The sequence below is a fragment of the Cygnus olor genome, chromosome 13 (assembly GCF_009769625.2).
Source record: "Cygnus olor isolate bCygOlo1 chromosome 13, bCygOlo1.pri.v2, whole genome shotgun sequence".
In the NCBI taxonomy this organism is placed as follows: domain Eukaryota; kingdom Metazoa; phylum Chordata; class Aves; order Anseriformes; family Anatidae; genus Cygnus; species Cygnus olor.
In genome coordinates this window covers 18,453,752-18,469,697 of record NC_049181.1, presented here as the reverse complement: position 1 = coordinate 18,469,697, position 15,946 = coordinate 18,453,752, and the positions used below count along the sequence as shown (strand labels likewise).

The following is a 15,946-nucleotide window of genomic DNA, read 5'->3' as shown; positions in this document are numbered from 1 at the left end:
CAATGTTGCATGAAGGATGAACTGTACTTGGTTGTGGTTCTAAATGTTAACCAGTTCCAGGTCATTTCCAGAATACTTATTCCAACATTTTGTGACCACAGGGTCAGTTTTAGGGGTCAGCGTCACCTTTTTGATTAATATTTCTGCTCTCATTTACGTTATTTAATGTATTATAAGCATTCTTTTTGCGTTTATGATTCAAGGCTTCATTACCCTGAAGAAGAAACTTTCACAACCTTCTAGCATAATTTGGCATTTTCAGTCTGCAATGTATCCATTAAAACTGCGAAAGCCTCAGTCATTTCAAAACTATCCCTAAATATGTCTGTTGACAGTGGAATTGGAGAATTGAGGTATGCATTAAAACTACAGTAGGAAGTTTCTACCTTCTGTAGACGTAACCTTTCAGTGACACTATGCTCATTGAAAGTCCTGTTTGGCTGCAGTGTGCACCTGGGATAGTGTTTCCAAAAAGTGTAGTCTGAAAGGTCAGGTCAGTCTATTTTCTTTTCTGTTTTTTTCCAAGAAAATATTTTCCTTCTTTGGCACGATGTTGAGGTACCAAGAATTAACCATCTTAAGCAACAGATGCATCTACTTATATTTATTTGGCAGTAAATATTCCAGCTATTATTTAGGATGTGCCGATGGATTTAAATTTTGTGTAATGGAATAGTCCTTGGATAAAGACAAAAGTTTTATTTTTTTTTCTACAGTCAGTATTTGTGAGTTCTTATTACCCTTTTAGAAATTAAGGGTATTTAATTTTTCTCTAATAATTTCCTTCCACTCGTATGATGCAAATCATTCTTGGTCAGCATTAATAATTCACATGGTAAATAGGGTAATCTTTTAAGACTTTTAAGTAAACAGAGAAGATGCAAAGGTAATCAGATTGTTAGGTTCCCAGGTAACTCTTGCTGATGGTTTTAGAGTATGTGTTTTTTTTCTTTCTTTCTTTTCTTTTTTTTTTCTCCCATTCAAGCTGATGTCCCGAAAATGTTAATATAGATAAAGTAAAAAATTAGGACATGTCCCAGAGGTGTTGAACTTGCTGTCTCTGCTCACACAGCTGAGATGGTGCAGTTTTAATGTTTCCAGAAGCTGCTGTATACTATTATTAGAACTATTTGGCTTGAGAGGTACGCATTCTAAATCTGTTTTAGGAACAGAATCATGCTCTAAGCAGCACTTACAGTACCCGCTGTGTAGCACCTCTGATCTTTGCCTACTGCATTTCTGTTGCATGTCAAGGTAATAAATAATTCACTGCGCTAAACAGTTTGCCTGAAATGCCTTTGTCTGCACAATAAAATGGAATAGGTTATGGTAGCACATGATACCAAATCTAAGCTGGCTTAATCTAACCTGCACAAGGCAAGGTAACAGAACAGTTGCACATTGAAGGCTATTGAGAGATTGTGCCTTGGTTGCCAGGAGGTCCAAAGGCCAATGTTTCTACATCTTTCAGCAGTTACCTATACTATGTGCATCAAAATGGTGTGGGTCAGTACAGCCTACAATCACACTTGTATTTGCCTTCTGCTGGTAGTAGTAAGTAATCCAAATATTATCTCTAGAGTAACTGGAAGAAAGCTGTTCTTGAAACTGGTATTAATTGCTACCTGCATCTGGTCCATCTCTTTTAGAAGCCATTTAACTCCACAAATGCCTGATTGCATCCAATGTGTCATTAACATAAGCTGGTTTGTGTGGTCAAACCGAGTGACCAGAAGGTAGGGGTGCCTTTTTCTTTTTCATCAAATACAGCGCTAGTCAAATACGCAAAGCACTGATGAAATTACAAATGCATACAGTTGAGATCAGTGGTGCACTAAGCAACATGTTCTCATGATTTTCTCACTGAGCTTCACCCTCTGTAGTGACAGGCAAAGAAGGCAAATTCTCTGACAGCTTGCCAGATTTTGGGTGTGTCATGAGTTGGAAACCTGGGGGCTTGTCCTACCTGGATTTTCTGGCATTTGTAGACTAGCAAAAATGCAGTCACGCTTCTTGTTTTGTTATGTTTCTGGTTCCCTCCATCCTTGCAGCAAGAAGTTATTTCTAGGCCTGTGTTCTATTGCATCTTCACTCTATTATGGACCAGCAGCACAACAGATGTTCTTCTGTAGCTCTTAGGACTGTGCTCATGCATACAAACGCTATGGTAGCAGGTGTGGATTCTGATTCTTTCCTTTAGTATGTGTCCCTTGCCCTTACAGGATTAATTGAAAATAAGAGCTAGATAAAACTTGAATTCATGCTACTTAAAGGGAACTGTATTATAATTCCCTGTACTGACTGGATGGTGTAGAACAGCCTAGGGGGTAGATACTGACTGAGATACCTACTTGAAACAGATTTTCTTGGGAATATGTATTTCTATCAATTGCAGACAAGCAGGTGTATGGCAGGAAGCTGGAATGAAACAACCTGCCCCTAAAATACAATGAAAAGAATTATTGCAATAAAATCTGGGGAAGCTGCTTTAGACTTTCACTCAGATGCCACACAGATGCATTATACTTTTCTACAGCCCCGGTACTCCTTTTATTTCAACATCAACATAATTTATTTTTTTCTTCTTTATACTCTTTCCCAGTATTCAAGTATATGGAAATCCTTTTCTGATCTGTGCCAGGTAGGCTGGTAGTGCCTGAGCTGTAAAATGGCCTGAGCAGTGTAACAGTGATCTGAGCACTGCTCAACTTCTTGGCCACTTACCATCTTGGATGTATGCTGGAGAAAAGAATCCTGGAAAGACTGTAAATGGTCTCTTTTCCAAAAGCTACTTGTTTGTTTTTGTTGGTGGTGTGTTCTTTTGTTTGTTTATTTTACGTCTTCGAGTCTGTCTTCAGACCATTCTCCTCAACTTCTCTGGCAGCTATTTCTTTGCTGCCAAGTAAGTCATTTGCTATCACAATCCTAAATATGCTGAAGTACCCAGCATTTTCTAACCAATAGAAGTAACCAGCATCTGTTACGTAGGCCTAGTAGCTGTTTGCACCATGGTTTTTGTATTGTACAGCTTTATATACATTCCTATTCTCTGTTAGTTAATCTATGCTGTGGTCTGCTTTGCTGGTGAAATGCAAAACCTATGCTTATGGTTTATTTTTTGGATTATTGATCATGTTTAGGAAACCAGTTACTGATTGTAAGTTACAAATCTGAATTACTGCTGATGTCTAAGAAGGGGACAGGTACAAACTGACTAGACTTGGCGCTAGATATGCTGTAGGAAAGATGGCAACCTGGGAGCTGAATTCCTTCTTTTTGTGCTGTGCTCTGCAGCAGAGGATGTAGAGGGTGTTGGAGAGAGAGCTCTTGCACAATATGGTGCTTGAGCTATTGTTGCACATATAAAGCTAAAGTATCAATAATTAACAGAGGGAGGAGTACCACTTTCAGGAAACAGAGCAAAGTAGCAACCTCTCAGTCCACTGAAAACCAGCTGCTGTGCTGAAGTGGGTTTAAGCTAGTTTAAATGAGTCTTGTGCCACACTTTCTGGAGGGCAGCTCTCATCTGAATATCTGACTTTTTTTTTTTAAGCTTAGTGCAGTCAATGGAAAGAGCTCGTTGTTTCCTTAGGGCAGTAGCTGGTTTAAATGAGGATATAAAGTATGTGCTCGCATTTTTCTTGCTCAGAAGTACAAGAATAAGGTGTGCTCTAATCCTCCATCAGATGGTTTCTCCTTTCCCCAGTCTCACTGGCAATGTGAGTGGCTGCTAGGACCAGTAGCACTGTACCTAACTTACCCGTGCCTGGGATGGAGGCTTGCTGCCTGCTCACTGTGCGTGGTACTTGCCAGAGAGCCTTTTAGCACGTGTCCAGGGAATGCGGCGTTTCCCAGTCTGCATCATACCAGGCCAATACTCTTTCTGGAAGAACAAAACACCATTTATTTTCTAACAGAAACTTCTTTATAAAATGTCAAAAATGAAGAGTCTGAATATTTATTTTCAGAGTGCTTTGTTAGCATGTTTTGATCTTGTGCACTTGTTAGAGGAATTGTGTGTGTCATTATTGCTTTAGTGTATTTTGAAATGTCTATGATGTGATACCAGTGTCAAACCTATGAATGGACAATGAGCAGCTCTGCTTTTCCACGAGTAAGAATCTAAAGGAGAAAAACTTGCTTATCATGGTGAGTAACAGGGTAGCTTGTACTCCTTATTCATTTAGACTACTAGGGAACCTAGGATATAAGCTGGTTGAAGAAGCAGATAATTTGTCCTTTTGTCTTGTACCCTTAGTTATTTTAAAAATCTGATGAAGGGAAATGCAGGAAGAGTAGTGTTGGCAGCTGGGACAGAGGAGTTCAGTGCAAAAAAACCCGGCAAATAAATTGAAAATTAATATAAAATTAATATAAATTAATACAAATTGACGATTAATATAAATATGTCCTCTGGGGGGACGGATATGGATTAAAATATATCTATATTACCATCAGCATCGTTGGTTTGTTACAAGGGAGGTACTTACTACCTTATTACTTACTTATTACTTTAGAGAGGCTGCAAGGTTTCCCTGGTGGCACCTGACAGGAGAGGTCAAGTGTGCTGGGACCTTTGGAGAGGGTCCACTTCAGAGACTGTTGGAGTCTGAGTTTGTGGCCTTCACAGGTGCCTGCAGACAAAGACTGGATGGATCAAGTCAGTATTTCAATGTACTTTGTGTTCTGGGAATATGTGTGGCATAGATTTTTGGATTTCTCAGTCTTGATCATCTGCAGAAGTGCTCGCTTGTTTTCACAAAGAGGGTCTTTAAATCCTGGATCACTGGGTGACCAGTGATCTGTCCTTCTACCCTGTCTTTGCTTGCAATGTCTTTGTACAGATGCAAAGTGCCTATCTGCTATCTGTGAGTGTTTTGTGGATAAAATAATTTATAGATGAGACCTTAGAGGTAGGCGAGTCAGTTGCTGTGTATAACTTCATAGTTGATCTTTTGTGTTTGCTCTTTTTCTGTTTGTTGTAGCCTGCCTGTACAGCTCGAGTGTTTGGCTGTACAGAAACTCGGCGTTTCGGTTCGATATGAGGAAATGCACTTGCTGAATTAGCCGGGTTTCGGAACAAACAATCTTTCATAGTGGAAAAAATGATGTTTTGTTCATGCAAACAAAAATACTGTCAATGCTACTGCAGCAAAACAACCATTACTCTGTTCTCAGAAGTGTCCTGAGCGTCATGTTTGTGTAACTGACCCTCACAGCTCGGCGAGCGCAGAAGCCTTTCTGAAAGCACAGATACTGAATAGAGACTGCTCCTTTGCAGGAGCAAGTGCCTCGTGCTGTGCTGTTTATATCGGGAACTATCGTTCCTGAAGTGTGTGCGCTCCACCTGGGAGGGGTACCAATTTTTCCTCCAGTTAGTCAAACTTCATTAACTTCTTCCCGAATATTTTTGAGCCCCTCGCTTTGCACTTGGTGTCTTTCAACAGGCAACAGAAGAACAGGTTCAGATACGGGAAACCTCACAACTCCTGTGAAATTCTTGCTTTTGCATACCGTCATCTCATGGTTTTATATTTTGATACTTGGGAGAAAATAACCCAACAAATTGTACTGAAGATTTTTTAGGTTAGTCTCCCAGGAGTTGGCTGAACATCTTGGAGTTTGCAAACAGGACAGTGATAGTGTTCAGCTTGGGGATGGCAAGACTAGCAGAACCCAGCTGTTGGTTTTAATATCTCTTATGTTCAAAATAAAATCTAAGAACTTTTGTAGAATTTAAGAGCTCACTATATTGTTTACCTACTATTTATTGACTGACTCTTTAGGGAAAAAAAAACGAACTGTTTCAGCCTATCTTCTGTTGATGTAGAAGTTATTGTAATGTTTGTTTCAATGTTATGACTTCAGTGTCTTGGAACAATAATAGAAAGGGAAGGCTCCTGATTTTTAAAAATTGATTATTATGATTTTTTTTTTTAAGTTTGGACACATGCCATAATAGTAGTATTTGCATCTTGTTTCACTTCAGCCTGCAGAATGGTACTGTATTTGAACCAAAGGTAATTGCTTTCTGGTACTCCTGTGAGACTTCAGACTCAGGCTGTAGTGTTGTCCAGTTTTCCATGGGAAATACAATAGAGAGGCATGTCTTTTCAGCTTTGTAAGGGAGCTGCAACTGGAAGTTAAATTCTGAATTTTGAGTTGGATCTTTCCTGCTGTTCGTCAGTTTTAAATGTGTTGCTCCAGTTTAACAAATCGGTATATACACAAAGACGTTTACAGATAGGATTGACTTTCAAATACATTGCATCACTTTTTCTAACTGTTCAAGAGCTAGAATTAGTTGCGCTGGGATTAAGGGGTTCAGATTAAACTCGGAGCTGTGCTTCAAGTTATTTTCAGCACAATATTACTTCAGCATAGTCTGACCTCCTGTAAAAGGCAACATGAATTCAATTAAACCCTCAGATGACTAATTTTAATTTCCCCAAAGTTGTCAGCAGGTGAGGAATACTGGATTTACTGCTAACTGGTAACTTGTTTATGTGCATACTTCTGCAGCTTGAAGACTGACCGATATAATCTGTTGAATATTATTGGTTTTAACAGAGGCTTGGCTGTTTCACAAATGCATGCAGATTGCTATAAAGCAGTTCTTTTGAGTTTTGTACAGGTGCCCTCAGCAATTACTTTTATGTATTTTAAAATGGTTGTAAGAAAAAGACCTCCTTGTAGACTTCTGTGACTCACAGGCTAGCAGTTAACGTTTCTTTATAATTAGGCTACTGTCATATGGTGTGTGTATAGTCTTTGTTTTAATTACTTTGGGGTTTTGCACCATTACTGGAAACTTAGAGTAATGAGGAAAGGGAAAAGAGCAATCTTGTGCTATGCCTCCTTTGTTGTGCTGCTGGCTAATTTTGAGAATTCTCTACTTGAAGTGCTGCATTGTGTTTGTGGCAAGGGGGATGGACTGGGTACAGTTAGCTGTGCTTTCAAAGCACTAGCCATTAACGGCTGTCATTGCTTTGTTCTTATACGTAGGGGATGTAACTGAACTGAACGCATTGTCATGGGGCATAAGGAAAATGGTTCTGGTTGTTAATGATGAAAAACATTTACAAATATTTTCCTTATTCCTCAGCTTCCATTTGAAATGGAAATTTATTACATCCAGCATGTGATGCTCTATGTTGTGCCCATCTATCTGCTGCGGAAAGGAGGTAGGTTGGCAATTTACCCTTCGCATATTGAATTGGTCCCACACAATGAAGAAACTATGCTCAATGGTTACCACAGATCCTATTCTTACTCTGTTTTGTCATTTTTCTCTATGATGTTACTTAATGGTTTCTGGTGGTGTGTTGGTGTTGCATCTTGGATAACAAATAACAAAGACTTGTGCCAGGTGTTGAAACGAGGGAATAAAAAGATGGTCTTTTGCCCAAAGGAATATCTAGAATGTGTTGGCCTAAGGTGTTGTCTTCTTGAGTAGTCTCTGCCGTCTTGTAATGTTGTAAGTTGTTTGGTGTATTTTTTACGACTATTGCCTTCTTGATGTCCCTTGAGAAGTATTGTAACTTAAAATGAGCTCGAAAAAATCTTTTTTTTGTTATTAGATCCCTGGGTAAATACTAGTCACCTAGTCAGATAAATTCCTGAAATTCTGAAGTGCTAATGAAATATATAAGTGAAATGAGCTGGGTTGCTTGATCTCTCTTCTAACAGGATTACTATCTTGCATTAATTTATACTATAATAGTTCAGCAAGTCTGGGAATCCCACATCATTTCAGTGACCAGTGCTTACTCCAGCCTTTTAGAAGGTAATGCAGGATGTCTTCCTCTGGTGTGCTGCTCTGTCCCCCTCTAGCATTGATAGGCCTCCAGCTGCATTTTCTAGCACACCTACATTGTTTCATACGGGAAACAAAAGAGTATGTATAATTTATGGTCCAGATGTTCAGTAGCCTCTAATGACAATGCAGGGATGTGATGTCAAGCAATGGAATACAATTTAACAAGTGCTCCGAATGAGCTTAGTCAGCCTCTTCCACTGTAGTCAATCTGCTGTATTTTATACCAGCAGTCACGTGCAGTTCTTTGCGCTTACTGCACTACAGGTTTGTAATTTGTTTGTTCTTCACTACTGAGTGAAACTAAGTAAAAACAATGCAGAGCAAAAAGCGAAGTACCATCATTCAAAAGTTCACTCAATTTCTCTCTCTTACTAGTGAAATATGCCAGCCACATTTCATTTTAATCTGTATTTAGTAGCATAGTTTGCCAGAATTTAAGACTAAGTGCAGTGTAGATGTAGAAATTACACAAACTTGTAATCATTGTGGAGCAGGGAGGGGGAAAGAAGTGTGACCAGCCATGTAGCACCCAGCAGGCAATGATGTGCCAGGCTCCTGTGATGTCACCAAACCATTTCTTGTGATGTCCTTGAAGACATCAAAACATACAAGATATCATAGAACATGTCATTTTAAGATGTATACTTGTTCTGCTTTAAAGTTTGGCCTTGGATGTCACTTGTGGTCTCCCATTTTTGTTTCTATTTTTTGAATTAAAGGTTCTCTCTTTTTTCAGTGCCTGTTATTTGGGGACTGAGAGGATTGTGTCTGTAGTTTGAAGGGCTTTGTGTTGTACAGTTCTCACCCTGGTGTAGTTTCCTAAATTTTTGCCCTTTATTAATTTATAGGTATTTGCTGCCATCTAATGTTGACATGGTAGCAGTGAAATTTCTAAGAGAACTTTGGCTAAATATTTCAGCTGAGATTGCCTTGGACTGTGTAACTAATAACTCTTCAATTTCTCATTTGGATCTTGGTCACCTGTCTGACTGTGATAACTCTTTAGTAAAATACCCATGCAATTTTGTACTAATTACAGCTAATGCCACAGAAGATTAAACGTATGATTTTTGATGTAACAATTACTCAGCCTAAAAACATTTGTTAGCATTTTGTCATTTCACTAGCACCTTTGTTTCAAAGTGCTTTGAGTAGAGCATACCCTTTATCCTAACTGTGTCCTGTACAGATTGCTTTATTACTGACATGTATCATTATGCTGGTTTATTTTTGTATTTTAAATAGAAATTTCTGTTGGCGAATCTATAGATTATAATTGGGAGAAGTAACTGAAGGGTAGTGAAAATGGAAAAATGAAGGGAATAGATTGCATGTGAAAAACTATCCCTCTCCAGTTTTATTGGGAACCTACTGATATTACTGATTGCCCTAAAACGACCTCTATCCCAGCATTAACATTCCTCTAAGGAGGGTTGTGCAGAACACCTGGAGCAGAGATGATGTGAGGCTCAGTCTATACAGAATGACGTGTCCAGTTTGTTGGCATGCTAATTGAGCATCTTACAGTCACGCACGCAGGCTCAGTTAACTGTTAAAGTGTTTTCTTCTGGACAGGAAACTGGGTGACAGTAAGTGAGGGCTGTAATCCTTTATTTTCTCTCTCTCCCTGTTGTTCGTTACAGCAGTGAAAACAGGTCATGTTGCACTGGCAGCATCACCTTCCTGCCCCGCCCCTGTCAATGTGGGGGCTTCACTAATGGCAGGATCAAATTGAAGTCTGAGCTCTGAACATCTCTCATCAGTGCTGCGCAGTGAGCTCACTGAGAGCTCCGTGCTCGAGGTGTATTCCCCTTTGGGGATTAACACGTCTTTCTCTCTTCTTCCTTCTCCCTGCCCTCTGTACTGTTTGAATACAAATTTCATTACTTCCCCTTCTAACATATTTCCTTTCCAAGTGCACACATGTATGCATACACACGCATGCCAGTTGAGACAGAATAAATGATATAGCTCATATCTCTGACCTGCAATAAGAGGCACTCATGCAAAACAGAGGTAGTTCAGATATAGCAGTTCAACAGAGAAGCCAAACTCAAGGCAGTTCATGCATGAAACAGACCTGCAATTCTCAGCTTTCTTGCTGGATGAATCTTACCTTGTAACACGTGTGAACCCTGCCAAATACTGTTCTGTGCCTCTGGCAGGACACAGCATTCCTGAAATAGCTGAATAGGTTGAACCAGAGCAATAGGATGGATGTAGAGTTGTGGATATACTCACTGTTTCCTCTAGTCATCAGGAGGTGAGATTCTCATTTCCCTGTGGAAAAAGGTGTGCATGCTTTTGTAGCTCCTGAATTGGGTTACAGCAGGATCAGATGAGTGCTGGGACTGGCAAAAGGGAGGTGCAAGAAAGGAATTATCAGGGTGGAAGGAAGAAGACGGGAACCACAGCAGCATGACTTGAGACCAGGGAACCAACCCCTTCATTGAAAACTCCTCAAACCACTTTCATCTACAGTTACAACTAAGCTCATCTTCTGAAGCATATGAGTGTGCTCGGGTGAGTCTATTTTTTGCTACTGGGGTACAGATAGCTGGCAGAAGGCTTAGGGAGATGGCAGCTGAGGAAGTGTAATGCCTCAAACTGTCAAAGCTATTTCAACAGTGCATTAACGTGACCTTCTAAGATCAAAGTATTAGAGACCTTCAGTGCTTTTTGGAGGACTTGGTTTTGCCAGCTCTTAACATGATGAAAAAAACCTACTTTGTGCTCCATCAGCCTCAGAGGTCACACAGTTTTTGACTGTCTTGGTCTGTAAGCTAGTTTGGTCAGGTTCTGGATGGATTTGACAAGATCAGATGTGCACCTGATTTCAGAGCTTCATATAGTTTTGAAGTTTAATCAAAGTGGAATTGTTATTTCCTTGGGGCTGTGAGCATTGGTCACTCCACAGTGGTTTGGAATAAGGGTTGATTTATACGGACTTCCTAACAGCAGAGTTGAGATCATCCATCATTTGTTTTGAGATCCCCAGTGCTATTTAGTAGACTTTACAGTAACTTAATGAAGTAGGCAAGGATGTTGGTGTTGGGTATTTTTAGGGTTTTGTCACTTTAAGGAGCAATCTAATGTATGAATCTGAAGATCTAGTATGGTTAATTAGAGGCCTTTATGTTGGTGTCACTTAATTATAACATGATTTGACACTTCCGCCTGCAGGGGGAGATGGTCACTAGCATCTACTCTGTTAAAACGGCCGGGCAAATTCTCAAAATTCACAGTTCAAACGCAGGTCATCCACTCTGTGGAGAGAGTAAATTAATTTGGTTGTATTTTAGGCAAGGGAAAAAAAACCAAACACCTTTTGGAGCAAACTCTGGACAGTCATGTAGGCTGGCCCCATGTCCTTTTGAGAGCTGTGCACAGAGGGACAGACATACTGATCCTCAATACTTAAGTAGGTAAATTGTTTGCTGGGAGCAGAGTGAGAATATTCAGCTTATAAGGCAAGTTTTGTCATTGTCATGAGCAGTAAAGAAACCGTCTTTCTGGCTCAGGTCACGAAACCTTTTTCTTTTTTGATCTAATTTTCTTCAAAGGTGGCATCAGAACAGATTGATCTCTCTAGCATTGTGAAAAAGTCCATAGAAGTTGACGAACCTACCCCTGCAACAAAGCACGCCACCGTCACCCTTCGGAAGACAGACAGAAGCTGCTCTGGCTAGCCAGCTTCCTTAAGGGCAGGGCAGTGGTTTTTACCTAACAAGAAGCTGGGCTCAGTTATGAGATGTAGAACACAGATAGCAAGTACAGATGGAAGGATCGTTTTTCCTGTAGCTGTAAACTAGGGAAGTAGAATTCAAGCAATTAGGGAATTAAACTTTTGCTTTTTCTTTGGCTGCTGGGAATTATATACCTTAGCAATCAAGGAAGAATTGACCATATATTTGAATATAGTTAGATAGTTACAAACCTCATTTATCTCCCTCTCAGTGAAATACTTAATAATAAGGGTTTCATTTCTTCCACTGAAACTCTTAACTACTTAGAGAGCTGTTGACTCTTGTGCACTGTGTAAGGCTCACTGTCATCTGATTATGCTCCTGCTCTCCTGCTGACAGCTTCCATGTTGCTGTTCCAGATTTTCTCTGCCTCCCAGATCCCACGTGTTAGATGTAAGCGACTGGTCCACTGCCCAGCAGTGCTGGGAGCTGGCAATTGGTGCAGCAGGGCAGCTGTGGCACTGCTTGGCAGCTGGAGCTGTGTGCTGTGCTGCTGCTCCGGCTGCAGGCTCTTCTGCAGCTTGAGCGTTTCAGGCTGATCTTGTCTGAAGATTTAAGAGAGCCGGAGAGGAAGAGGAGGAGACGATGTCTCTGTCACATGACCCACTGAGCTTCATGCACTGGGCAGTTCCTATTGTGAAACACTTGAACTAAATAAGGATGTTTGTGTGGCGTTCTGACTGGGCCCAAGGTCTGTTAAAGACTTCCCTCTGCATGCAAGAGACTGAGAAGTTTAGCAAGTTTTTTTACCAGTACATGGAAGAATGACTAACTACGTGAAGGAAAAGGAAGAGCCTTCTTTATGGAGTATCAAAAGTCGCTCCTGACAGGAGCAGGTAATACAAGATCCCCTGTCCAAGGTGATTTTGACAAGAGTAGCTGACAGTTGGGAAATAAAAATCTCCTGGCATAAGGTTGTATTTTGAAATCTGCCCACAAATTCAGAACAACTGTAGGGGAAATAGCAGATTTCAGGTGATAACTAGCTCATCCTCTTGAGAACAGCTTTTCTGTTCTCCCCCTGGAAAGGAAGTTTGGTCTCTAGGCTAGCTCAATAGGTCAAAATACACTATTGAAATTAACCCCTTGATTAAGGGAAATAAAATGGAATTAAGTTTGCTGTCACCTTTTTACAAGCTTGAAAAATGAAGGAATTACAACAATTGCTCTGAGTTTTGGATCAAGTATGTGTAGCTGTAGTTGGGAGACTACTAAAGGAGAATGTTTGGGGCTGGAAAACTGAAAAATCTATCAAATATAGTGGCAAATAAAGCAAGACATTAATTAGGAAAGAGGGATTATTTTTAAACTCTATCAGATTAAAAAAAATATATATACTGTATTTAGGTTCTAATTCTCCAATTCAAACAGGAATAACTTTGTACTGCATTCTGTTTTCCTTTCTAGTAAATTGCGTTCAAATTTTTAAGATCCTATTATTTGATAACTTTAAATAAATATCAGTAATTCCTAAGACACTAGACATTAATAACACTGGAACTAACACAAGACTTTGTAGGGAAAGATGGAAACCAATATAAAATAAATTGAGTCTCTGTGTTGATCTTTAGATTATTCAAGCCACACTTCCATTTTGTAAATGGCAAAATTAACTGCATAGCTTGTTCAAGGTCACACAACTGCTTGCTGCAGAAGCAGATGAAGAATCCCAAGGCCCTCAACCTATATGAAGTCCTTCCTATCAGTGCTACTGAAATAATGAAGTTTAATCTAAACTGAAAGATCCACTGCCATGCTATTTCAACATGAGAACAAACATACAGCCTACTTGGATGACCCTGATTTGGAACAGTCTCAACTGTCTGGGGCATGAGCGTTTCTGAGAATGAGATTAGTGCGAGACTGGCAGCTGGATTAAATTTTTGAAAGTGCTTAACATGTAAGAACTGTCTGTGATCCTTTGTGGATAGAGAGATAGTGAAACTCACTGCCACATACTGAAATTGATTTCTCGTGTAAGCAGCAAATAGTTTTTGCCAAAGACAACACAGGCCATTCAAACAACCACTCAGCTGGATCTTAATTTTCCTGTTTGTACGTTTTTGTTAGCAGACTGTGTTCTACAGAAAATAGATCACACTGCTCTGTTAAGCAGGCATGTGTTGAATAGCAGGTCGGTACAGTACTAAAATCTATAGTGATTATTTACTCAGTGACAAATGTACAAAAAATATCCCAGGTATGAATTTAAAATTAGTTCCCCCAAATACACTTGGGGGATCCAAAGCTCTCTGAAATGCTTTTCTGTGGAGGTCATTGGTTTTTTTTGTCCCTTGATGTCCAGATAAAGATACTGCTGAAAATCACACTATTGTTCTCAGGATTGCGAAGTCTAGCAAGGAGGAAATTTTCTCTTATATAGCAAGATTGAGGGTCTGTAGTGGGTGAGATGTCACAATGTTTTTCTTCTTTTAAGTCTTGGAACAAAGAGAGGATGTAGCAGTGTGAAATTCACAGCTGTAGGAACCTGAACATCTCTAAGTGACTTCTGAAACGTGATTCCCTCACTAGATTGGAGCTGGACACAAGAAGCTGGGTTTCAAAGCCAAGCTATGCCACTGATCCATTTTATCATCATGTGCAATTTTACTTAAAAGACTAATACTTGGGTCTTTTAATGACTGTATTCTCCCACCAATCCTGTTTCATAGTTGGGATCACTTGGCTATTTCAGTGTTTATACACTGCCTGCACTGTAGGTCTCCCAAATCGTTCCCAATATCAAGGTCTATTATAGTTTTTCTGAGTGTTTACCTCTTTAGGATCTGTTCTCAGGCTTTACAGAAACTTCTGATATAACATAAGCAGCTGCCAACTAGGCAAGTTCATGTGAAACTGAATACGATATAGCACCACTCTGCCAGTTTCTGGGAGCTGTTTTAGATGACCCATGTCTGTCCATGTTCAAGAGGCACCTGGATGATGCCCTCAGTAAATATGCTTTAACTTTTGTTTAGTCCTGAAGTGATCAGGCAGTTGGACTTGATGATCTGTGTAGGCTTCTTCCAACTGAACTATTCTTCTTCTATGCCTTATTTAAATTTTATTTTGTGTTTTGCATCTAGGCTAAACAGGCCCATAAGTCTGCATAAGCAACACAAAAAGCTTTGCAAGTCAAAGTATGTTTTCTTTATCCTGCAGCTGGGGAGGTAGTATGAAGAGTTTCTTTATAGCTTGAGCAGGTCACTCAAAATTGTTGGCACAGCCAAAAATAGAGCTATGGTCTCCTAAACTGCAACACCAAGGCTAATTGCTTCTTCTCTTGCTGTCTACAATGAAAAACTATTCGCAAGGTAGTATCATGTACCTGCCATCCTACTGGTGTTTTCAGGCAGGGGAGTTAAATGAATTTCTTTGCTATTTAAGTGAAGCCTCCTGTACTGGTTTCTAAATAGGGTACCAGCACTTCTGACATATGTAGCAAGCGTGCTCTAAGAAGTAGACTGGTGTGAGTTTTCCGCCTTTAACTGCAGGAGGACTCCACTTAAGGTTATTCATGTAGTCTTGTACCTTGGGATTTTGCTTATAGTTCAGACACTGCCTCTGACCTTCACTCACCCACTTGATAAGAAATCTTATAAGCTGCCTTATGCTTTCAAAGTAGCTTCCCTGCTCCTGTTTGTCTTGGTAGCACCTAGTAACAGTTTGCTTACTAAAACACAGTGTGCAGCTGTATTTTGGATAATTACACTGATACTACTGCTCGTTGAAGTCACAGTGAGTGATATATGGGGTCATATGTGCTGCTGTCAGTCAAGCATACTATCAACTCCTCACTCTGTCGACTAGCAACAGAGAAGCTATGTTACATTGAGTGGACAATGAATACACATACAGTTTTAGAACATAAAGTATAGGTAATTTTGGTAAGAATATTGTAACTTCGAGAAAATTCTACTTAAATTATATTGCTACAAGTAGCTGCTGCAAAATCAATCTAGATTGGCACGATGTGTATAAACTGTGGAGGAAAACTGTGCAGAGAAGAATTTTAAATGTACAGCGGGGATTGAGAAAGCAATCCTCTAGGGATTATAAAACTGAGACAGCATGCACCCCTATATGGTGGTGTGGTAAAGCAGATAACAGCAGTTATTTGCCTTTATCTATGTAAAATAGTATACATAGGCACACTCGTACCAGCTTTAGTCTGGTGAATACTGTCATAGCTAGCTACGTATGTGTAGTTAAATTTGAGTTCCCGGTAGTGTTGTACAGCATATGCTGAAATCTGTTAAATTTTCCTGGTAATTACTGAATGTGCAAGCTAGCAAAGGCTAATATGAATATTGCACCCTGTGCTGTAAGCCATCCTTTGAGTACTGGATATACATTCCAGTGTTTAGTAACATCTAATGGG

At 39.8% G+C, this 15,946-nt stretch overlaps 1 protein-coding gene across 4 annotated transcripts in view; it reads left to right on the top strand.

Annotated features, from left to right (window-relative positions):
- TMEM164 (transmembrane protein 164) overlaps nt 1–15,946 on the top strand; it is a 114,434-nt gene that overhangs the window by 24,626 nt on the left and 73,862 nt on the right. For 3 of the 4 annotated variants that reach the window (XM_040572584.1, XM_040572585.1, XM_040572583.1), the window contains exon 5: nt 7,106–7,184. In XM_040572584.1, the coding sequence (XP_040428518.1) occupies nt 7,106–7,184 (79 nt within the window). Of the gene's footprint in view, nt 1–7,105; nt 7,185–11,121; nt 12,348–15,946 lie in introns of those variants that run through there. The other variant, XM_040572586.1, reaches the window with a different exon arrangement.